This window comes from Brachyistius frenatus, unplaced genomic scaffold (assembly GCF_029030835.1).
Source record: "Brachyistius frenatus isolate BFR_SWC_R1_liver_20210118 unplaced genomic scaffold, ASM2903083v1 Contig_7, whole genome shotgun sequence".
NCBI lineage: Eukaryota > Metazoa > Chordata > Actinopteri > Embiotocidae > Brachyistius > Brachyistius frenatus.
In genome coordinates, this window is record NW_027210606.1 from 9,075,764 (window position 1) to 9,101,350 (window position 25,587).

At 41.3% G+C, this 25,587-nt stretch overlaps 1 protein-coding gene across 6 annotated transcripts in view; it reads left to right on the forward strand.

Annotated features, from left to right (window-relative positions):
* Nucleotides 1-20,114: 20,114 nt before the first annotated feature.
* The window catches only part of lef1 (lymphoid enhancer-binding factor 1), a 44,661-nt gene continuing 39,188 nt past the window's right edge, over nucleotides 20,115-25,587 (forward strand). For all 6 annotated transcript variants that reach the window (XM_069689350.1, XM_069689351.1, XM_069689352.1 and 3 more), the window contains exons 1-3: nucleotides 20,115-21,216; nucleotides 23,325-23,391; nucleotides 24,708-24,835. In XM_069689350.1, the coding sequence (XP_069545451.1) occupies nucleotides 21,016-21,216; nucleotides 23,325-23,391; nucleotides 24,708-24,835 (396 nt within the window). In that variant the 5' untranslated portion in view covers nucleotides 20,115-21,015. The remainder of the gene's footprint in view (nucleotides 21,217-23,324; nucleotides 23,392-24,707; nucleotides 24,836-25,587) is intronic.

Here is a 25,587-nt window from a genome sequence, read left to right on the forward strand (position 1 = left end):
CCGAGACGGTGGCTGGTTGGCCATCTCTAATTATTTCATGCCCCTTGGTTCAACGCGTACAGGACAACATGGCATAGTATTGGAGAAGAATGAAGATGATTGACAGCCAGCCCCCGTCCCACAGGAACTCATTAGGCTTCTTGACTAAAAGCTAGTGGGCACGCTCATGCTGCTCTTGCCTTCTTCTTCCTCTGGTCCTCCTTTTAGTCCTACATTCAGTAAGTTGGAAAAAGAAATGCCTGAACTCAGCTGCAAGCGAAGAGTGAACTTACTGTGCTCTTATCTCATCTGATCTGAGGATCAGCTCAGTGTAAAAGTTTTTTTTCTTCCTTTGGCTGCGCGCTCTTTCATTTTGAGTTTCTTTTTCTCTGTGAGGGTTTCTCTGCTCATCTCAGCCCCTATGACTCTTTTGCATTTTGGTTTTAGAGTGTTCTCCCTCTTGCTTGCTGTCTCTTGCGTTCTCTTTCTATTTCTCTTTGGCCCTCTTTTCTCTCCCTCTCCCGGGGTGATACAAGGCTGTGGTGCGGGTTCTAAGAAGCCCTTGAAGTGTTGGCTCCTCTGAGACTACTTTAAAAGGCCATTTCATCATGTTCATGAAGCAGCACTTGAGACCAAGCTCAAATAGGACTTATGTGAAACTAGCATAAACTCCTTGGAAAGTTTTGTTGCAGCCTTTACAGTTATATACCACTTTTCTGTGCTGTGGATATCCTTTGCTGCTGCTTGTTTGTAGTCTTGCAGTTGATTTTCCTCAGATCTCCATGCATGCTCGCAATATTTCTAGTTCAAGGAAAAAGAAAAGAGATTTACTGAATGCTCATAGTCATTAATTATGTTCAATTGTAACACTGATCTGAACCTTTTGATTTCCAGAACTATCGAATTGGACTCAAACGCCTTCAGAAGAGTGAGAGGAGCAAAGACACCTACTTTAAGACAGTGTCCAGACATCACTGGGCTTTGTGGAGTTGCAATTACGACATGCCAATTAGAAAGATAAAGAAGGACGACTGTGCAGCTCTGTAGTTTCTAATCCGCTCCCAAACTGGGAAATCTACCGACCGGGGGCATCAGATTAGGTTCACTCACCGCCCTTCATTTAACTCATCCATCAACACACACACACACACACACACACACACACACACACACACACACACACACACACACACACACACACACACACACACACACACACACACACACACACAAACATGCATGCACGGGCAAAAGGCAACAAGGTGTCAACATGCTCATAATGAACTTGCGTATATGTGTCCGACCACACGTAAAGACAAGTGTTGAAGCTCTTCTGAATGGAGGGGTGAAAGAGCAGAGCCTTGGAAAAGTAACAGAAAGAAGTTGAAACCCTGGTTTCTTCTTCATCTTCACATGCGTGGCCAAACACCACCAGCTTGGCTCCACCCACCTGTTGCTCACATCTTCAGTTTTTGTTGTGCTTATAGTCTGGAAACCCTGTTAATGAAGCTTCCCTTAGCCACTCTTAAGGTCGGACCAATCAGCAAACAATTTAGCGTGGCTAAATGTAATGGTGCTGAAGCCAAGCGTTCATTCCCAAATGTAGCTCCAACAATAGTAGTGGTGCGACAGGAATAGGTGCAGCACAACTGAAGCAGAAGCAAGAACGATGCCAAAAATGAACAAAACAAAAAAACATTTGCGATAGTCATTTACCAAAATAGTGCTGCCGTCTGCTCACATTAGGGGAGGGGGGGCTCCGTTACAGCTTGGTGACTGTCGGCACACAAACATGGTGTCATATGGTGGTCAAAGGCAACTCCACTAGTTTCAAAATGAAGCTGAGGTCGACATACAACGACTGGAGACAATCCTCCACGGAGGGTGACCAGACCCTATATGTTTGGTGTGCAGTAATCTGAGGCTCAATCACTGCATGCAGACGGTTAAAACATCAAGTTGTCATTTGTCGATTACATGAATTGTTGGAGGCATCGCAGGCAGGGTTTGTGACTACGAGCAATTCCTTTTACATTAAAGTACAAATTAGGATTCTTGCCAATTGGCATATTAAATAAAACAAATAAACTTCCTAGACTTAAAACTTCCTTATAATTGAAACAATTGTTTGACCACTATGTATTTTTTCCTAGTAGGAGATACACCCAATTTAGGAAGTCAAATCCTTTTAACATTTTAATTGTAAATTTAAATTAGTTTAAAATCAAGTTCTTCCCCCTGTGTGAGCAAAAATTCAATCCCTTTGACTTCATGAATTTATCTACCCCTGCCGTGGTGCGCACACACACACACATCTTGTCTAGAAATCTCACACTATTTAAACAGAGTTTGTGTTGTTTGAATTTACTTTACCCCGGCTCCCTTCACCAGAGCTGTTTGCTACCAATTAGTTTTCAAACACATCTGAGCAACTTCCCATTTGAGCTCATGCAATTCAATGTAGACTATTACTGCTTCTCCTTGCCGTGTAGTACCAAGACTTTAAGGCTCAACAGCTTGTTGTGGGAGCTGGGGTAAATACAGTGCTGTTTGAGGAAATGTTGATGGTGAAATCACGCATTTTTCATTTGCGATTAACATTATTTACGACATTGTTTGGCCTGGGTTTAGCGGTAAGAAATTAATGATGGATTTTAGAAGGCCATAAACACAATCTTTGTTGGTGCGAAGACAACGCTTCAATATGAATTAAGAAGAAAGCGAAAGATCAATGGGCCTTCTATTACTCTCAAATCCCATTGCTTTATTTTCTGTTTGATGTCTCAAGTGAAGAGCTCATTCACACTAAAATCAAAGACCTGTCATCTTGGTTGCAGTAAGAACAGATAATATCACGGTACGGGACTTTGGCTATGGGTTAGTTTTTAAGCCTTTAGGAAATTGTTGTTTCCACTGGGAGGTTTATTTAGGCTTGGCTTTGACTCTGCTGCTCGCTGCCTGCTGACCAGCATATTTACACCACTTATTGATCGTCATCAGGGACCAGTAAATATTCTCGTGTGAATTTAGATCAAACACAGGCTGCAAGCCCTTTCTCACTGATTGCAGATATTGTATAACTGATCACCTTCTTTTGACAGGACCTTTACTGATTGGAGTCCTGTGTTCTTTATTTAGCAAATTCTATCTGTTATGAAGTTGATTTGATCTATTGATCCTCTGATGGTGTCGGGACTTTGGTCTGCATCTTTGTGCTTTGGAAACAATTGATTCATTTTCTGCAAAGTGTTTTAGAGTACAGTGAACTGCCTGCTATAGAAACCTTCAGTGTGGCCATGATTTGATGCTGAAAAAGCCACTTTTTGTTTAAAATAAAAATTTCATGAGGTTCTGATGCTATATTTCCCACTATCACAGTTATACTTAGTAAGCAATGTTGTGCCTAAAAATTGAGGCACAGCCATATTTCTAACAGGTGAACAATGGTTAAAGCTTGATTAGGTTTCATGGGCCTCTAACGAGTCAATTGAACTACCTGAGGGTCATCTGTTTCAGTGGAAGGACACACCTGAAGTGAATCTGTGCTTTTATTAAACCTGGCCAAAGCAAAAAATGTGCTTCAATTTGATTGCTGATCTAGAAAATGTACAGAATCTAAAATATTTCCTCTTCATTTAGATGTCAGAATTTTTTTGCTTTTGTGTATTTACTAGTCCACAAACTTGCAGATTATTTGAAGTTTTACATTAAACTTTGACAGTTTATGAATATGGTCTCAGGATTTTGAAGCCTACTGTATTTACATGTTACGTTTTGAGACTCACAATTCTGTCAATAAGATCTTGTGAAGCTGTGTGGTTGAGGCAGATGTAAAAATGTTTAGAGGAGCTTACGACACAAGCCTTCACTTAGATTACACTTGGAGCCCTTCCAAATATACACAGTGGGGTATTTTTTATTTGAGTAAAAGTATTAATACCCCACTGTGAGAATACTCCACTAAAAGTTAGTGTCCTGTATTAAAAACTTACATAAATGTAAGGTGTGTAAGTATTACAAGTAAAATTAAAGTGTCAAAAGTAAAAGTACACACTATGCAGTAAATGCTCCCTGTCAGTGTTTTACTTTTGATATTTTTGGATTAATATTACAGCTGCATTAATGTGCATTTTAGTGCTGCAGATATTTTAGGTTGTGGTCATTTTACTGGCTTTATAATGTTTGTTAGTTTAATTCAATCTTCACATACTTTATATTCTATAAAATTATCATGTTTGCAGTGTCGCTCACCTGTAAGACCCATGTATTTCTGAAAAGTCAACATGCTAAAAAAAAACAGTTGTTCAGCTTTTTAACATTGTCCAGTGAATCCAAGTGTGTATTTCATTTTTTTCAATCATCTTAAGAAGGAGGAGAATTTTCTCATTGCATAAAGGAATATTTAATCCTTCAGTTTATCAGAAACATTCAAATTTAAAATCACCAAATTTGGACTTAGGTTGTTTTTACTGCACAGAAGGGTAAAAAAGTTATTCTGAAAAGAAACAAGTAACAAAAGCTGTCACACAAATATATTGGAGTAAAATCTATATTGGTGGCCTCTGAAATGTGGTAGAGTAAAAGTATAAAGTAGCATCAAATGGAAATACTCAAGAAAAGTACAATTAGCTTAAAATTGTACTTACATTCCACCACTGAATATACAGTATATTTTTGCTTTGCTAAGAGTAAGGTGTGACAGGAAGGTGCACATTTCTAACATTTATAAGAGCAGAGAATTTGAAACGTTTGGAAAACTGCTGCATTCAAATGCGGTATTCACACCGGCGGAACTAAACATTTTCTATAATCCTCGAGTTCACAAGTTGTGACGTGTTTGCTAACGTTTACAGAAATGGCAGAGGCCATGGAAGTTCATTTTTCGTTGGATGTTAAGCTATTGTAATTTTAGTCATGTAGAGATTGTCTTCGTAACTTAGATAATAGCCTATGTCTGAGGAAAATACTGATATTCCCAAGGGCCTCATCTTTTCCCTCTGTGCCTTCGCATTTCCAACCTAACATTATCTCCCTGCTAGCTTGCTAAATTGTTAGCCTCTGTGGCTTCTAGACACCGTCTATGTTGCTGCTGCCTCGACCCAGTGTTTTTACGACAGCAACACTTGAACGTCAAACATACGGTGAGTATGGCTTCCCATTTTGTAACCACGAGCGCACATGTTCCATTTGAACGCAGCAAATGATTGTTCACTTGAGTTTAGGGTTTCTGTAGGAGGACTTTAGTTACCTAACCTGTCTGATGATTTAAGAGGGAGTGCACATTCCCCTTTAAGGTGTCTTTGTGGGTCACTGTTTTTTTGTGTGTTTTCTGCTGTAATGTTCGCAAGAAAGTAATGTTTCTTTGTTCGACAATTTATCCTTTGATTCTACCTCTTGAGAAGGTAAATTTGTTTAATATTTCTGTAAAAGTACAACTGAGTACCACATCCAAATGAGGAGAGATTGATGCTACCTGGGTCACAGGGGTACTGCTTCTGGGGACCCTCCCTGATTGGCAGCAGAAAGCAGGTGACAGGGTATATAAGATTTTGGAAGAAAGTATACTGGTTTGTCTCCAGGAAAATGGTAGAGGATTGGGGTTTTGTGTGCTGTGGGGTTATTTTGGTTTTGTTTCTGTGTTTTTTGTTCTGTTTTTTGGTATTGTTTGTTTTTGAGGTGCATCTGAATGACTTTGATTTACTTTAAAGAACTCAATTCCAGCATGCTGATGTATCCTTCACGTTACCAACCCATATAAAGTCATGGGGGAAAACCCACACAACACTGACAGTAATGCGATGAGACAAACACAAACCACAAGTAGCAACAGGGAAAACTGTCGATGCCATGACAGGGTCACTCAATGTAAACAAACACTTGTGTGTGACAGAAAAAGGGGCGAGTAAGTGTGTGTATTGCTGTAATCATGTGTGATTTTAATTGTGCTGTGCCCGGAAGGCCTCCACCAATCAGAAGGATTACTCCGGCACGCTTCAGGGTGACCACAAAGGAACAAAAACCAAATTCTGGGCAAATAAACGAACCCTGATCCGAAGCCACTGAGCCTATCCTGTGACAGAGCTGTCACAAGGCTTTCAGGAGCAGAGCCCCATTCCTCCACGCTCTTGCCTTTAGATTTTCTCCCCAGGATTTTCCATTTTACCCCAATTCCATCCTTTTGACTTTCCTCTCCTCCTTTTGACTTTCTTATTCCCTCTCCCTTGCTATCTTGATGCTTTCACCCTCCTTCCTGCTCCCTCTGTGTCACTCAGCCCATCTGGGCTGTCTGGTGGAGTTGGGAACATCGGTCCCTGTCAGGGGAGCTCAGTGGGGCCCTGTTGAAGACACAAAGGGCGGATTACTGCAGCTGCCAGTCACACTAAGACCCATACAGCAACTCTTCGGAGTCTATACCAGTGTCCTCAACCCTCACACCCAGCCCTATCACAAAGGGACATCATTAGCTCCAACACAAAGGAGCCCCCTTCTCACCCTGTCTTAAGCAACACTGCAATAAGGCCCACAAATAGCGTGATTAGTGCAGATAATATGCACGTGTAATGGATGGTAAAGCAGTGTCATCTGCTTAAAATAGGACGGTTAGGTAGCGGGGCTTTGTTTTTAAGGCGCATCGTTGAGTTTTTCTATCATGTCCCTTTATATTCACATGTATTCCTCACAGTTGTCTCTTATTTCTACGTAAGGCAATCGTATATTAAGAATCAATAGAAAATTTACATAATATTAAAGAATAAAATCAAGAAAATACAAAAGCTTTGTTTATATTTCTTTTTAAAAAAAAATCTCAAATGATTTTTGAGTGTCAGAGGATTAAACTTCATAAAATTATAACGCTCAACTCGATGGTGATATTATATATTAAGCAATTTTAATTATACATCAAAAAGGTGTGTTTTTAATTGGACTTTCCAGGAGAATTTTACAACTTGTCTTGATGACGGCAGCTGCAGAAAATCTGGTTTTGTCTGAGAAATCATTACATTTTGCAAGAACAAAGGACTCCCCACCCATCACTCTCGCATCATAAAACAACCGCATTATAACATAGTTTCCTTTTGTTTGCTCTCCTCATTTAAGCATTTCTCATATCACTGAGAAGAAACAGTTGTGGGATATTGTGTTGGAACAAGATTAATTCCATTTTAACCCACTACGACCCAGCCCGATCCTCTATGACAAATCACACTGAGCATCTGGCCAGATCTGCTGACGTACTGAAGCCAAGCAGCACTCAGGGTGCCTAAAACACATATTCACGGCTCCAACACTCGTGCTGCGTTGCCGCCACCGTCCTGCACAGTTATACGTCGTGTCGGCTGATAACTATAACTATAAATGTCTCTGTTCATGCAGTTCGGCCGCTTGGATGGAGGGTTTTGCTTTCTGTCTTTCTAAGGAACAAGAAAATGTTTTCTCTCTTATTCTGTCTTTGGTCATGCTAGCTATCTGACGCTCTGCTTCCACTGCAAGATAAGGATGGAAGGGTCATACCATTACCGTGCTCATGTAAATAATCTGAAGATAGCCTTGAAATCTTGACAAAATGTCTCAGTGACTGGACGTTACAGTGAATGTCCCCTGAAACTTAAAGGAACACTTTGATATTTTGGGAAATACACACATTTGTTTTATGGTGAAGAGTTAGATGAAAAAAAAAAAAATCAATATTACTTTCATATGTAAATAAAAGGCTTAAGCCAGCAGTTGTTGAGCTAACTTTACCTTAAGACTGGAAGCAGAACATACCAATCAGCCCTTCTAAAGTTCATAGATTTTGTTGAATCAATACAAAAAACAAAGTGTAAAAATGCTAGTTTACAGCTGTATGAAGGTGTTTATGTGCTGTTTAGGTCCGGCTGCAGTCTTGTATGAAGCATTAAAGCGGTAGGGTGGTACTCATCCATCATTTAGTTTTTAAGTAGGCTAGTTGTGACTGAAGCAAGGTAGAGACTCACAGACTGAAACGCTGTCATGACTTTCCTTGCCATAACTGATGAAATTATTGTGTATCGTAATATATTCTAACATCTTATTTTGGCTGCTAAAAATGCCTTGCACACGTTCCCCTTGAGATTCATAGACTTTTTCATATCAGTTGTTTTGTCATTGACCTGGGACATTTTCACAACATGAGAACAGTCTTTGAGTGAGTTGGATTAAAGCAAGGAACCATATAAAAATGAGGCTCAAGGGCTCGATTGAGAAGTTGGGAATGTCTTTTAACTCTGAACCTGGACCAGTGACAGTCTACAAAGAGAGGAAACATTCACATGTTTTATGTGAAGTGGGAGGGATTTCTGTCTAAGGAAACGTGTGAACATTTTTTGACTGTCATCTCCAGAGGATTGGCCTCTCCTTAATCATTATCTTTCTCTCACCTCCGTCTGTCTCATTGTCTTTGCATCTCATACCGCCGTGCCTCGAGAAAAAGGTGAATCCAACAGCACCAGCGTTGTCAGAAATCTCAAACATTTAGGCAGGGGTAGTGGTGGAGGAAGATGAAAACAGACATGCACGAGGGAGACTTGTTTATGAGCATCACTTCAAGTCAAAGCCAGGGGAAGTCAAGCGGGGCAATGAAATCAGAAGAAGGCAAACGACATTACCAGCGGCATGAACTGGAAAAAAAAATTCAACAGGGGCAGCAGGTCACCACTAAATGAAATGCCTCCCTGATACATTTTAAATATATGCAGGGAAATGTGAAAACATGGTATGAATGTTTGCAGAACATTTGGCCAGGCCTTACTTTGTCAAATGTCTTTTAAGGTGTGGTGGCACTAAATCTCTCCCAGGCCTCTTCGTGACTAGACTTTATGAAGCAGATGGCAGGACAAGGAGGAGTTTGGCACAGTCACTTTACTATACATCCTTTGGGATTTTACTGTCTCAAATTTGGCTCAAAATAGGCCACAACTTGGATGAGACTGAAGCCAAGAGTTCAAACGCTCTCCTGGCCACATATTTCAAAAGTAAAAAAAAAAAAAAAAAAAAAAAAAAAGAATGAGAAATTAGCAACAAGACAAAACAAGCTGCAGATTTACAGTAGACTGTTTGTCTCAGCCCACCCCCCCACCCCACCCCATACTGTATGCATTGCACTATTACCTGCAACCACATGTTCAAGCTCGAAGGAAACTTTGGGTGGGGAAAATATGACATTTTGAGTTTCGAGTCAGCCCCAAAATGAAGGCCAGTTACTGAAAGACAAGGCCTGCCTTTGATCTTCCCTCCCAGACCGACAAGAACAATAACACACTCATTTACCAACACATCAAGTCATCCATGCACACAAACACAAACCTTAACACACAATTTCCAAAATATTTTTCTGCACACACACACACACACACACACACACACACACACACACACACACACACACACACACACACACACACACACACACACACACACACACACACACACACACACACACACACACACACACACAGTCCCAGACGGAACTTCTAAATTGGTGCTTGTGTGTGTAAAATGACAACTTTTTTTAATTTTTTTTTTTTTACCATATTAAATTTTAAAAATGTACTTATTATGGAAGATTTTATCAGACGTGATTAAAAGTGGTGACAGGCGTAAATCATATTTATCTACTGAAGTTTAAGGCTATTCTTTTTTTTTTTCAACTCGCCTGAGGCCTTCCAAGACGGCATGACTCATTTGCAACAATCTCTTCGTGTTGGGAGACGTGGGGGGAAAGTCCTTAGACAAAGGGAGGAAAAAAAAAAATAGTTTCCTGACTCCGAAGGAGTCAAATACAGCCTGCCTGAAAAGAAGGGGAAGAAAACCCCTCATCTAATGCTTTATAAATACAACAAAAGAGCGGAGCCAAGGTGCCCAACTAAACCTGTCAAATTGGCAGCATGTGCCTGTGTCTGGAAATGCTTTCCTCTCTAGTAACAACCCCTGGGAATTAATGGACTTTTTCTCAGAGACTAGAAAAAAAATCAATCAGCACGAGTAACTATCACACTTCAGTGGTTTTAACAGTTAATATCCTGATAGTGTAGGCGGGCTGGTGCACACAGGAAATCAGCCACCAGGCTGGTTACATATTGCTTGCTCAGGCTCTTTAAAACAAGACCCTCTTCAGCTGCAGGCCCTTTCATCACCCTACTCGCAGCAAAGCCTCAAAATTGAGCCGGTGGAACATGTAAATTGAAATGGACGTGAATAGTCATATCGCTGCGAACATAAATGCAGTCACTCTAGGTATCAAAAACTGACTAAAAGTTGAAACTCTTCCAAATTTAAATGGAAAAGGGGCTTTTAAAAGTTAAGTGTGAACCTGCAGTGCTAAAAATGATTGCATGCAAGATGATAAACAGTTTAATGTAACATGCCATGAGAATGCAGTGTTTTTAATGTCCCAGAAAAGGGATAATCAATGTCAACAGCAAAGATAAAACGTAATGTTAACCTTCAACTAAAAACAAATACGAAACACTACGGGTCGAACGAGTGTGTGTAAACAGGATCATAACCCACCAAGAGTTGCAACCTGACTCTGCAGTGATTTTCAGTTTCTAAGTTCACTGTTACTCTATAACTAAGGCTTGGTATCATTGTGAAATTATCGATCCCAGTACCAATATGTAGACTACAATACCTGTTCCAAAATAATACTTTCTTTTGATACCAGTTTTATCAAAACATTTCATGAGAAGAAATTTCTTCCAAATGAAACAGGATGATGCATTTCAGACTCTGCTGTGATCTATTTAGGGCTGAGTATCGTTGACAAATGTTTTCAATGTATTGGCATCAATACCTTGAATTTCTTGTTTTCTGTCCCTATGATTAATAGGTGTCCCCTGAACGCCTCACGTGGAAGTTATGATTTGACACTATTATTAGACACTACAATTTACTGACGGTCACTAAACATTACATTACATTTCATTTAGCTGACGCTTTTATCAAAAGCGACTTACAATAAGTGCATTTCAACCATGAGGGTACAAAAACCCAGAACAACAAGAATCAAGAAAATACAATTTCTTCAAGAAAGCCAAACTACAAAGTGCTAAAAGTAAGTGCCATTTTAAGCGCTCCTAAAGTAGTTTGAAAAGACTGAAATACTGTTCTCTAATGAAAGTTTTACCTGAAGTGAAACCGAGTGATTTTTTTTTTTTAATCTACGCAGGCGGGACGTTCACGAGCAAGTGGGGATGTTCCGAGGGGAGAAAATACACCGGGACACCTGTCGAACTAGTAAACTATCCCACCAGGGAAATCTAGAGGCTTTTGAGAGCCCGGAAGGAGGTTCGTCACTTCATACGGCTGCGTTTGTGGTGAAAGGAATGAATGTACTTGTTGTGAATATAAGGATAAACTGACTGACTCGGTTAGCCCAGCTAGTGAGCTGGCTGTTTTAAAAGTTAAACGCCCGTACATTGACATTTGTAGAAATGTAGCGGTGGCTCACAAAAAACTATTGAGATTAGCTCTATTTCTGGTTGATGTTGGTTCCAAAGGATGGGGTTGTTTGCCATTTCTCTGCAGTCTGACAACAGAAATGAAGCACATTTTCCAGGGGCGGCCATTTTGCTTGTTTATGGGATGTTCGTAAAAATAGGCTCTCGGCCAGTTCCCAGCTATTTGAGTAAAGGGTAGAAGTTATCAGGTTGTTTGACGCATCATTTTAGGTGCTGACGGTTCTTTCGTGTCTACTGAATGTCTAAGTTAGCTCATTCACCATACCAACCGTGCTTACATTTGCTGAAAAAAACATTTTCCTTGAAACAAATTTTGATCGCTTATTTTGTAACAGAAAATATCCTAAATCTCAACCAGAACTCCTGGTGGAGCCAGATATGATAAACTCCAAATTCAAGCCATAAATCGATAAATTCAGCCATAGGTGCAGTCACACCGGGGGTTTCCACTGATATCTACGCAAGCTTGCACACACACACACACACACACACACGCACGCACGCACGCACGCACACACACACACACACACACACACACACACACACACACACACACACACACACACACACACACACACACACACACACACAGTGAGCCAAACCAGGCTGACTGTGTTTACTGTTTAGCCCTGCGTGTTGATGTGATGAGACACCCAGGTTGATAACACAAGGCCAGAGGTGCTGCCGCTCCGTGTTTGATCTCAGGCTGCTGAGGCTGGGGGATGGACACAGACAGAGGAGTGGGGTCAGCGAGGTGTGCTGTGTGCTTGATTACAGACTGGACGGGGGCCCCGCGACCTCTTAGCGGGTCAGCTCCGACCCCTGACCCTGACACAGCGGGCCTTGACGCAGTGCTCAGTGCTTTCACCAATAACACAGTGGGATGAAAGGAGTAGCTGTGAGAGGACTGGACCACTTCCCCTTTGGACCAGAAGAATGTAGCACAACACAGCAGCACACAGCAGAGGACAGCTGGTGGTGAAGCTCGGCCAGCCTCTGGACATGTGTAGGCCCTGTGCAGTAAAAAAAGGAGCCTTGTCACGCCTCTCCAACCTGATCAACTGCACCGGTTGAGACCTTGCCCTTTCCCACAGCGTAACTAAAGGAAATACCTCTAAACTTTCACTTAGAAGAGGAAGAACTACAAAAGAAGTACTTTTTTTGTGATTTTTCTGTTGAATATATCAGTAACCATGGCGTTGCATTGTGAGATAGGTCATTTCAGACCATTTGTACGGCACACAGAGTTAGATAACTGCCCCTATCAACCGCAGAAACCCACTGTGTCAATTGGCAAGCTCAGCAGATTCCCATTAATTCCTGCCGACTGACTGACAGTCCGCTGGAGAGAAGGTGGCCGTCCCAGCTGGGTGAAGTTTGTAGGTAAACACCCTCGCTTACTGGTTCCCTCGAGGCACCTGGGTCAGCCAAGTGTTAATCTGCCCATTAGTCTTCAGGAGTGACAGTGGGACAGGGCTGCATGTGCACACAGAGGAGAAGGACTGTCTGTCATGATATTATATGGCTGAGAGGGTTTTTCTTTTTGGCTGCAGTGAGGCAGCACCTTTTGAGTATCATTGCGTGACGTTGGACGTGCTTGCGTGTCGAGACCGTGAGGAAAGTCAGAGAAGAAATCCAGATTTTGTCTGTCCTTGTTCACGTGTGTCTAACGTTTTCTGGCGATGACGGCGGCATGCAAGCACTCTTTCAGAAGCTTGGAAAATGTAAGTCAATACCGCCTCACCTGTGAGAGTGAGCCAAGTCTCAGAGGAAAGGTGATCCTCAACTCTCTCCCGAGTGAACTCGGCGCTGCTCTCCCTTCTGTCAGCATCACTGACTGGTGTGGATGGAAAGGTGGAGTCAGCTGCCAATTGGTCTGAATCACTCGTTTTCTGTGTCAGTGAGACAATAGAGGCGTCTGCAGATTGGATTTAGTAGTCTATACAGGGTGAGCTGTGTGGATCCTCCCGAGTACATTTCTGGTCCAGGTACATTGTTTTAACTGTAGAAATGCTGCATTGTACACACAGAATAGTTCCCGGGGTGGCAGTGTCAGCTGCTTGGTGCCACTTTGGTCCACACCCCCCAAAATGAAATATTTCATCTACTACTGCAGTGCATATATTCTCCAAATTACTTTAATGATCCTCTGAATTAGCACATTTTGTACACATATCAGGGATGCCAAAAAGGATTAACTTTAATGACAGTTGTAATTCCCGTGACTTTTGGACATCAATATATTTTTTTCCAACTTGTTTTTCTCATGAGTACTTCCTTCCACACAGGACGCAAGTATTGCGTGGCAAAAAAACGGAAGGAAGTCAAATATACTGAGCTTTCACACGGCGGTTTAAGGTATCATCCAATCACATTGTGCGTGTGTGCGTGTCGTTACATTCGTTGTTTCCTACAATATTCATTCAGACGCTGAATGACGCTGAATCACGTGCGGAGTGATTTCCAAACCTTCCATTGAACAGACAGAGCACGCAGCTTCGTCCATGTTGGTCGGCTCATCTGTATCATTGGGACTGAACCCCAAATACTCCCCATGAACACCCTTCTTTCTCAGATCGGTTGCCCGCCTGTCCGTCCAGCTGCCCATGTCACGACTGACTGTTGTGCACTATAATATGCATGTTAAAGTATCTCTGTATAAGTTTAGAAGAAAAAGAAGCAGTGTTATGACAGTATTGACGTTTTCCACCTTTAGCCTATGTTTGCGTATTTTCAAAAGATATTTGCCATTTTAAATTGATCTTTTTTTTTTTTTTTTTTTTTTTCCCCAAAGAATGACTTGGTGCAAATCTTTCAAACCTTGAGTGTTGAAACTGTCACAAATTCCCATTAAGGCAGGTCTGAAAAGTTTTGGCGCACAATATTCACCAACGAGTATTTAGCATTTTTGTGTCGTTAATGTGTCACACTCCAGGTGTGTAAAGACCTTTTTTCCATTCGCACCGCAGGTCTAAGTTTTCCGCTTAACCGGGTGAGATATTTTGCAAACCTTGACTGTTTCTATGTAATGAATCCTCTTACCACCACCATGAAGTTGATAGTTGTGGTTTTGAGTGAAAAGTCGGAACACTTATTGGATGGATTGCCGTCAAATTCATCGGCATCAGATGTAGTTATTTTGATGATCCCTTGACATTTCGTTTTCTCTCATATCAGATCAAAACTGCTTTGTCAGCTGGTTTTATTTTTGGCTGCACTTTGTATTTGGTGCTAAGTAACAGCCGGTATCTTACTGACATGCCAAAGTAAGGTGGTGAATGTGGTAGACGCGAAACATGTCATGTTAACGCTGTCGTTGTGACGATACTAACATGCTGCTTGTTTGCTCACAGCGCTGCCGTGCAGCGTCACCCAGCCTTTAGCGTGGCAGTGAGCTGAATTTCTTTCACTGGAGTATTGTGATATTTATACCTTCCCTCTATGCTTGAATTTAGCGCTTTCTTATTGTAGACCTGAGTTTCCAGGCCTGCGTTCCAATTTGGAGACATACAAAATATATACTGTACATAGCCTGACAAATTCCCCTCCCTTTCCATCCAAGAGATAATTTCATTTTAATGACAGTTTGTCTGAGACAGCCTCCTGACGAGCAAGGCCATAAATCATCAGATCACAGGCCTGCCCCTCTCTTCTTTCACCTTACCCCCAAGACACTTTCCTCCCCTTCCAAAAGGTGACTCATCTCCTACCAATCAAAGAGCGGCACCAATAATCACTCAACCTGGACCTCCCCCGGTTTTGATTTGCACGTTTGATGAATGGTGTCTTTTCTCGACTTTAATTGCAAGCTCTTTTCATCATATTTTAATGTTTGTTTCCTGTCGTTTTCTTGAAGATGCCTGCAAGCGCTAGGGCTATAATTTCTACATCAAGGAAGTTGTTATGAACGACGAGCAGGTGGAAAGAGACAGCGGGGTGACGATTTCCCCACTGAAATCACCTGGCAAGTGATGGTAGGAGATGATATCGACACATCATCGTGCAGAATGGCCTTATATCACACACGCAGACAGACGGTGAGACGCATGAGCAGCACAATGAGCGAACAGCAGATAATTAGGGTAATTTCTGTTTGAAGTATTATGCGTTGCAATGAAAATAGAACAGATAAAAGATGAGATAATAATAGATCTAAAGAGGACCTTGACTGGATATTGTTCCAACAAAGAGCATTTTGTTTGACACAGTTCATATTGTATGCTAAATTGATATCCTCTCCCAACTTTATAAGAGGAGGAAAAACATCATATAAAACAAAATATATGCAAAGTATGCATTATTATGCTCATCAACACTTTGGATCCCACCACAATGTGCACACCATTAATATATGTATTTGCTCCTTGAGATTGACTACCGGTCTTAAAGGAGGGAGATAAGGAATTGGAATCTGCTGGTGATAAATTATGCTGTGTGCATAGATATATTTCTTCCTTTATATAACATGCAAAATGTAGTATCTAAAGTGAGAGACAACTGAATTCAGGTCACAACGCAGCAGGAAATCTTCCTTTTCATGTGAGATCCAGAGGGGTCACTCTTATGAACTCATTAGGAGAGAAATGCTAATTTAACTCTGTTTCTTTTTTCTTTTTCTTTTTTTTCCTTCTTCTTCTTTTCCCTCCCTTTTCCTCCGTCTCTCTCTTTTCTCCCCACTTCAACTTTCCTGGTTATTTTAACAATCAGGGCCGCGATGCACCGAACCTCGCCAGAGAATATAATGTAGTTTGATGTCGGGGGAAAGTGTGTTAGGTGGTTCTGACAGCGGCTTCATTAGAGAGGCTGTCGTTCGTTGCCTTGTCATCAAGTCGCTAAACCGGAATTATTACACAGCAAGCTGACATCTTAACTTTTACCCATGCTGGCTTATTACTGATGTGCTTCTTCTTCTGCGGCTGCCGCCAAAAATATTCATTAAATAAATGAAAAGGAAAATCTATATCAGCCGGTGAAATATGTACATCAGCGTAGTATCCTGGAGAACAAATGACCTCTCCTCTCAGGCCTCCTCTAATCAGGAAGATGGGCTTCTCTGCAGTGGTCTCTCGCCATGCAGCGAAGGACATTAAATAATGAATCTCCCACTCATGACTTCCACAAACTGTACCTCCCTTCACCAGACAAGAATAATAAATCATCATAAACTTAGGCCGAGACTTATTTTTGAAAGTTTTACATGCAGGAAACAAAATGAAATTGATCCCAAATTGTCATTTGTATAATTGCTCCTTCAGAGGTTAAATGTAGCGTGGAACGTTTGCAACAACAGCAGCAGTAATATGATGTTGAAAATATATAATAACACTCATTTGTTTAACTCCTTAATGTTTTTATGTTTGCACTTTGAATATTGGCATTCATCCATTTTTTTTTTCATGATTTTTTTTGTTGTTGTTGTGAATGTTACAGGTAGTCTGTCTGGTTCGCTTTTTAAAAAATGTCAGATTTTTTTATGATTAAATTTCCTTTTTAATTAGTTATCAGTTTCAGTATTTCTTCAGTCAGATGAGGAGTGCCTGTATACATCTAGATTATTTTTGGTGTTTTGTCGACATTCGATTTCTTCACTGATTAGGCTTCCACAGACCCCGTGCTGTATGTCTAAAAATTTAAAAAGTAGCTTCAAAATCATCAATTTACCTGCCTTAAATCTCTGATTTAAGACTGATTATTACCGTTAATTGGCATATTGAGTTTAATAAGATCAGACGTGACCTTTGCTTCATCAAAAAACAGATTTGACTAATATAAATATATTCAATGTTTTGTTATATGGGCTATCTGTGAAAGAATATGTTAGAAAGTCATGCAGAAGAAGAAATGAAGAGCAATTTATTTATGGAGAGGTGCTGTGTAAAAAAACCACCAATCACTTGTACAGAGCAGATGAAAATATTTATATGTTTTACAGCAGGATTTTTTTGAGACCACAAATGGATGTAACGCACAGTTTTCTAAATCTTAATTGGTTCAAAATCATGTTTATAATTCTCATAAAATATGAGCCACCATGAATATATTGAGTATGTGTTAAATTGGGGCCTTAGGTCTCAATGATCCTGAACAGAACATTAAGATTAAGATTCCTGTTGTATTTTTTTTTTTTTTTCATATATTTGAATGCCAACAAACCAAAACCGAAGGAAAAAACATGAATCATTTAAGCCTGTGATTTATTTAATCTGTTTTATTTTTCAGTTTGGATATCTTCACCTCTTACCTCAGGCCCTGCAGGCCTGTACCGACTCGTTTTAGTATCTTAATAGGCCTTAATGCTTCTAAAAATCGTTTTTTACCCCCATTTCTTCTAATTTTATGATTTAATACCATAACCAAGGTGAATTCTGAAGAACACACTAAAAAAAAAAAAAAAAAACATGTAAAGGAAATGAGGTTGCTCCTGTTAGCATGGTTGTAGGGTGATGGTGGTGGATGTAGGTAGCATCATTTCAGATTGTGCCAGGAAAAGTGCCGGATAATTAAATTATCGAAGCACCTCTTCCACAAAGTGGGGGGTAAAAAAAAAAAAAACAGCCAGAGTTTTTATTTCTCATTACCTTGTATCACGGTTTTTGGCTGCAAACAAGAAAAAAATAATGTTAAAGGGCCTTTTTTTTTTTTTAAATCAAAGGTTTGGTTGTTCTTGTCTGCTTGTGTGAAATCTGTCTAATTAACTCTCTCTCTCTCTCTCTCTCTTTCAGTGCTGCGTTGTTGTTTTTTTTGCGCGTGAGGTTGGTGCCTGTGTCCCGCGTGCGTGCGGTGCTCGTGCGCGTGCACGTATATGCGTTGCGTGTGAAGGGGGCGCGTGTAGCAGCTCGCGCTTTCCGCTATACTCTGGAATGCAGCCAGTCTCGGCTCTTTTGAATCCGCACTCGGCTCCCAAAACCCCAAAGCCTTTGATCTTTGTTTTCCTCGCTGTCTCCTTACCCGGAAGAGAACCCCTTCTCTCTCTCTCTCTCTCTCCCCCTCTCTCCCTCTTTTTCTCTCCTCTCTCAGCTGGGATGAACGCACACGTGGAAATGTTGGCCCGGCTCCACACTCGGGCCAAATTTAGTCATACAAAGGCGAAGGGAGAGCGAGGAGGGGGAGGAAGGGGTGGAAGCGGGAGGAAGGGAAGGAGGGAGGGGAGGGGAGGGGAGGGAGCTGGTGGGGGAACCGGGGCGGGGGAAGGGAGGAAGGAGGGCGGGGGAGGGGGGGGGGGGGTCGGGGATGAAAGAGCCAGCCGCCGCAAGATCAAAGGCAGCCGCGGCTCCGCGGCTCCGCCCCGCTAACCCCACCTCCGCGCTTTATAAAGATCTGCCTCCCCATCCCAACTTTGATTCTCACGCAATCTGCTCAGACAGACACAGAAAGCACGCCACTTCCACTGCTTTTTCTTGGTTTATTTTCTTGATTTTTTTTTTTCTTTCTCTTTCCCCCCCCCCCCCCCACATTATTTTCTCATGAAATATTCGACACTAAAATGCTCTAACTCTTAGTTTCTTCTAAACATGTTTTTTTTTTCCTCTCTTCCAAAATGTTAGTGGCCCCGTTTTGCACTTTTTTTTTTTTTCTGTCGTGTTTCTTTTCTGAATAATAACTGGAAAACAGTTTCGTTGGGTCCGTTTGTCGGTCCTGAAACTTTGCCGTCTGTCTTTGTTTTGTCCATTTTTTTTTAAATTTGTTTTTGAATGAATGAGTCTGTAGGCCTATGTTCTAGTCATGACTAGATGGGCTGTAGTAATACCCGCGGCATGTACTCCCGTGTTTCCTTCGACCATTATATCGCATGTTATTATCTCGCCACTGTGGCAAGAGAAAGGCTGCATTGTTTTGTTGAATATTTGCATGTGAGCACTTCAAACCGACAAACGTAGCCAACACTGGTTATTACAATGCAATTTAAATAGAGATAAAACAAACAAAAACAAAGCAGAGCGAACCCCCCCCACCCCCCCACACCCCCCAATGCGGTTAAAAAAAAAAAAGAAGAGGAAAGTATAGGCTAAATAAATAATAGGTTATATCTTATGGCCTGTTTATGGTTTATAAAAACGTACCCTATAGCCCCACATACTTTTACACCTGAAAAAGGCTTTAAATATTTGATTCTTCCTTTTAAAGGGCCCTCGTTTTTTGTTTTTCTTTTCTTTTTTTTGGTCTTTTTTTTTTTTACGCTATTTCTTCAATAACAACAACAACAACAAAAATGAGTCTATTGCCTACTTGCGTTCAGATTAAATTCAACCTTCCTCTGCCTCGACCCAACAAGCTTAAACTCGTCTCATTTCTCTCCATTCTCATGATCATTTGTATTTCCCCTAATTGTTTTAACCCATCACACACAGCGCGTGTGTCAGCCTCCCCGCGTCTCCCTCTCCTCCTCCTCCCCCCCCCACCCCTCCCTGTCTGCCCATTTGTTGTGAGCTGTGTAGAAATCTCTCTCTCTCTCTCTCTCTCTCTCTCTCTCTCTCTCTCAGGAGGAGTGTCAATCGGTGCGGTGTCAATCAGAGCCTCGGCTTCCCTTTCATCTCTCCTTCCTCCCAGTGACTGAGGAGAGAGAGAGAGAGAGAGAGAGAGAGAGAGAGGAGGAGGAGGAGGAGGAGGAGGGAGCACGGCTACATTACCAACACACACATACACACACTGGTTACATTACAGTGTGGAAGCAGCGCGGGAGCAGTGGGAAGTCGGGTCCACGGCGTTTTTCCCCCACTCTTATCTCCCTTTTTTTTGATTGTTTTATGACTTTTGCTTTTATCCCTCCTCGTCCGAGCAGCTTGGAGGATGTATTTTTAAGCATCACAGCGGCTCACTGCTGTTGCTTGTTGTCTTGTCTAAGTGATAAAAAAAACAACAACAACAAACTGTTTTCCTCCACATCCATCAGTTACCTTCTCACCTCCAGACGGGTGTTTTGGTTTTGTGTGGGTTTTTTTTTTTTTTTTTTTTTTTCCCTCCACGCTGAACGACGCCTGCAAGCTTCTTCACTGGACCAGCGAGGAAATATTTTCTCTCACTTTTGCAAATGCACTTTTTATTTTAACGTTTTTTTTTTTTTTTTTTTACAGGACCACCGTCGGTTGTTGTATTTGCTGACTGAAAAAAAAAAAAAAAAAACAATAACTGGTGATGAGATTTTAACTCGTGGTTTGTCTCCCTTTTTACTTGTTCCAAATGACATTGAGGCGTGCACCGGACTCTCTTTCTGACCCTCTCAGTTTGTTTGGGGTCTGACTTTCAGGCTTTTTTAATTTTAATTTTAATTTTTTAGTTGAAACTCCGGTGGTTTAAAACAAAAACAAAAAGGACGCCGACGGCAGCCACACTCCTCCTGTTGCTTCAGAGAAAGAAAAAAAAACAACAACAACACACCGGCAGCTTGTGTGCTCGCCGCTTCCTCTCCAAGTGACTCACGGTCGGCGCTCCGGTGTGAGACGGGGACGCTTTCCCACTCGGTTTCGGGGAATATTAGTGGGAGTATCCCGGACAGTGGTGGCCCGTGTGTTGCCTTCAGTTTTCTTGGCGAAACAGACAAACCAAAATATTTTTGAAAATGCCCCAGTTATCAGGCGGCGGTGGAGACCCGGAGCTTTGCGCTACAGACGAAATGATCCCGTTCAAAGACGAAGGAGACCCGCACAAGGAGCAGATCTTCGCCGAGCTGAGCCACTCGGAGGAGGAAGGAGACCTGGCAGACATCAAGTCATCCCTGGTCAATGAGTCGGAGAGCAGCCCCAACAGCAACAACCACGATGTGAGTAAACTGCTGTGGTTTCACTGGTGTGATGAGGAAGAGAGGAAGGTGGGTATCAACTCTGAACTCTATTGGAGAGGCGAGTTGTTTGCTCACTTTTGACATCACAAGACCTGATTTTTAATCAGCTTGTGGCACTTGGGATGTGTTCGGATGATTTGTCAGTTTAAAATGATGTGAGCAGCACAATTAAAGACAAATCAGACCAACAAATAACGTTTCTGAAAACTCCTGCCTGTGTTCATTGTAAAATGCACAAATGCGTTTTTTTTTTTTTTTTCGATCAATCTCATAATTAATCACAGTACAGTCCAGGTGCATGCATCCAATCCTGTCTGTGTATAGTGTAGCCTATTGATATATGTCTATTACATTGAATTGTGTAACTGTAAATGTGGCTTTTGTGATGCCACTGACAGTCTGCAGACCTACTTCCAGAAACTTTAAATACCACATCCAAGCACTGGTAATCTCCTGATCCGGAGACACTACAGGCCCAAATACTCACTTGACCTTCTATAGCAGTTACAGTTTATGTATTTGTTATAAAATTTGGATAAAAAGAAAGCTCATAGATATTTAAAGATGGAAGAATTGAGGCCTTGTGAGCAGCCTGTGACAAGCAGGCTAATGGCTGTGTTTGCTGTGGTACACTGTAACCCTCAGCAGCTGTAAACACCAGCAGATGAATCCATTTAACACACGTGGCTTAAAACCTATTGGCAAACAATATTAGGAATTAATTTATTGGTAAAAATGAATACAATTTAACCTAAATGAAAGGATGATGTCCAATTGTTTTGAAGTCAAGGATATAGTCTTTTCATATTCCTTTTTTTTATCTATTATTTTTATTGTGTCCTTTTAATGGTGCCCATCAATTATGTTTGCATGTTTTGGGGCTGACAAAAATAGTAAGCATGCAACATTTGTTTTTGCCTATCCCAACTTATCAAATTTAAAGGATTTTAAAGAGGTGAGATGAATCCACATACATCAATTCTTAAATGTAAAAATGTGCTAAATTCATTGTAAATGTAAATGGACATCAAATCTCAGTGGAAAAATGATTAATACTTAATTTTTCAGGTTTGTAAAAATTCTCACTAACATGCTTAATATTCTATACTCGCAAGATGGCATTTTATTAGCACACATAAATTGACAGAGCATGAAACACCAGCTACAAATTTGTTTTTTAATTTTTTTCCCCCTGCATCCATCCACCAATGCGCTGACCTCAGGATGCAGCTTCAGCTTCCTCCCTCCTCCATCACAAAGTTACTCAGGCTGTTTTGTCATTAACTGCGGTGTTAATGAAATTTTTGGCCACATCCTAAACGAAACTGTACACACTCCCCACCGAATGTCCTGGAGACTCACGAGACAGAGGCTGAATGTTAATTAGGAATCCAGTGAAGTTCCCTTGCTCAGCTTGAAGCCATCCTGAGGGGTCTGAACTCCAAAAAAAAGGTCCCCTTCCCAATTCTGATTCGAAAAAGAGAAAGGAAATGGATGTGCAAAGTGCACAGGATTTAAAAATATTTTTTTTAATATTAGTAAAAAAAAAATTGTCTGCGGTGTTCTCTCGTTTTGCAGGCTAATTTTATTTCACTTTGCACAGAGCCTTTTAATTTATACCACAAATACACACTGTTTATTTGAATTTAAGGAGGCTTAAGCTGAGAGATGAAAATGAGAGTGGACCTATGGTATTGAAAACAAGTTAATTTGTAGGCTCCTTAAGGACATGAAGCTTAATTAAGTGGTTCTTCTGAAGCTTTGATGCAGGCTGCTCCATCACTGCTCTATAGATAGTGGTGTGTGTGTGTGTGTGTGTGTGTGTGTGTGTGTGTGTGTGTGTGTGTGTGTGTGTGTGTGCGCGCGCGTGCGTGCGTGCGTGCGCGCGCGCGTGTGCTTGTTCTACTTTGGTTACAAGGAGAAGGGACAGCATTTGTCCCAGCAGTGTTTGCAGCAGTGTTTGTGTGTGTCTGACTGTATCAGCATGTCTGTGTGTGTAACTGTGTGTGAAGGCCTTCCTAATTGATTCACCATCATTTTAATTTTCCTCTTCCTCTTCTTCTTCTCCTAATTTTTTTTTTTTACAGGCAGCTAGACAGTCCCAAATACCGCAAGATTCATATCATGAAAAACACAGAGACCATCCGGAAGACGGTAAGTGCCACAGCCTTAAGCAAGAGCTCGTTAAGTCAGCGTGCTTTTATAGGACAGTCAGCACGCCAGTCAGCTGCAATAAAGCCTCCGATTTTCAGAGTAATTCGCTGAAGTTCAAGTGACGCGGGACGGTGTGAAAACCTTGTGTTCCCCCTCGCGGAAGCGATCACACTGTTGGTCCTTTTCTTATCAGCGCCCCTGTTTCTGCTGATCCAAGGTCTAGTCAGGACATGCTATACCTTCATAAACACAGCTACCTGCTCACAGACGAGGGCGCCTGCAGAAGCAGAAAACAAGGAATACCTCAATTGAAAAGGAGGAAAGACTTATGTACACATATTTCTTATGGTTTAATGTGGAAATGGTTGTTATGTCACAAGCCATGGTAAACAAAATCACATGACTCTCTGGTTCCAGTGTTTCTTATTATGCAAATACCCCGCCCCCCCCTAAAAAAAATAATTATATATATATATATACATAGATTTCCTCACCTCCAGCAGCTCTCCGGTTGCACTGTCACATGCAACATGTTGCTGCCGCTCGGGGGCTCGTCGCTCTCTGGCTATTGTAGTCTGACCCCCGCTGCTGCAGGTCATCATTAGGCCTTTTGAAGAGGAGTGTGTCTCCTCTTTGTTCCCCTTTCACTACTCAATAAGATCCCCTCAAACCAAACACTGGCTTTTTTTTTTTTTTCTTCACAAGATCCACGTTGCCATCAGGCTGTGTACCAGAAACACTCCCAACCCTTCCCCTCCTGCCCCTCCTCCCTCTGGCCTTATTACGTGGCGCACAGCCGAGTGGCGAGTGGCGCTGTATTGAGGCCTCTTGTATAAAGCCCCCCCTCTCAGGTCAAAGGCATAGAGGAACAGTTGGGGCGTCTCCTGTTTTGACACAGTCTGTATGTTCGTCTAATTGGTGCTAATTGGCACAGAGGGGCTCCATTGTTCCTCTGCATAATACGACCCTCCTCTCTAAGACGGGGAGAAAGGGCACAAACAAAAGGCAGAGGCAAAATAGGGCAGAGGTTAAAGCGATCGACAGCGATATCATTAAGGCATCGGAACAGGCAGACCAACTTTGTGCTCAGCTTTGTTGTTATTAGTTGCCTGGTTTGTTGATCGAAAGATATTTTGTATTCATCCTTTTAAAGATATGTTTGTGTTTAAAGCCCCACTGTGAAACAGGAGTTTGAGTTTTGTCAGATAATCTCCTGTTTATTTTGTGTCAGTATGTTTATCTGTGCATTTTCCAAACACACACTGAGACTGACTCCTACACCTTTTTTTTTTTTTTTTTTAAATTTTTTTTCTTAGGAAAGCATCAAGACATGTACAGTAAAGGCCATCCGTACCCCAGCTACCCAGGTTACATCATGATGAGCAACATGAGCAACGACTCGTACATGAACAATGGCTCCCTCTCGCCACCCATGCCCAGAACGGTCAGTACTAACTCTTTTTTTCTTTTCTTTTTTTTCTCACAACTCAGTGTATCAGTTTGAGTCAAATGATGTCATGATGTGAAATGCTGTTGGTATAACAACGAACTTGCCTGAATGGTAATAATAAGTGCCACTCGGACAAAACAAAAATCAGCAAAATGGCTGAACCATGAATTTCCTTTTTTTTTTTGCATTGCCAGGATTTATATAGATATCATATCAAATTTAGCTGTTAGAAAGTAAACCACTGACAATATTAATCATGGGTGAGAAAAATCTCTCGAGTGTTATTTCATCAGTGTGTCTGAGGAATGAAATTTGTTATTTTCTTTGGTGGGTTAAGTGTAAAATGTATTGTTGTTGTTGTTGTTTTTTTAGCTGTTAAAGGCTATAGTCTATGGTTAGCAACATTAGTTTTGTTTATTAAGAAGCGCTTGCAGGACGGAAAGCAAAAACAAACATGAAGGATGATTCTGAGATTGTGAGATTTAATTTATTTTCAGACCTGCTCAGGTTAAGTTCGGACACTAATTAGAATATCACAGTTCACAACAGAAGTTAAATGGTAAAGTTGTTTGTTAATTCTCTCAAAAAAGGGCCACATACGCCGATGTTGTAACACAGAGCATGTAGACTGAGGAAGAGGAAGGACAGCGACTTGTTGCTTTACCTACTCACAGATTCTGAGAACATCACCGGAGGTTTGGTCAGGAGACCCACTGTCTCATTTTGAAAACATTTTACTTATGATG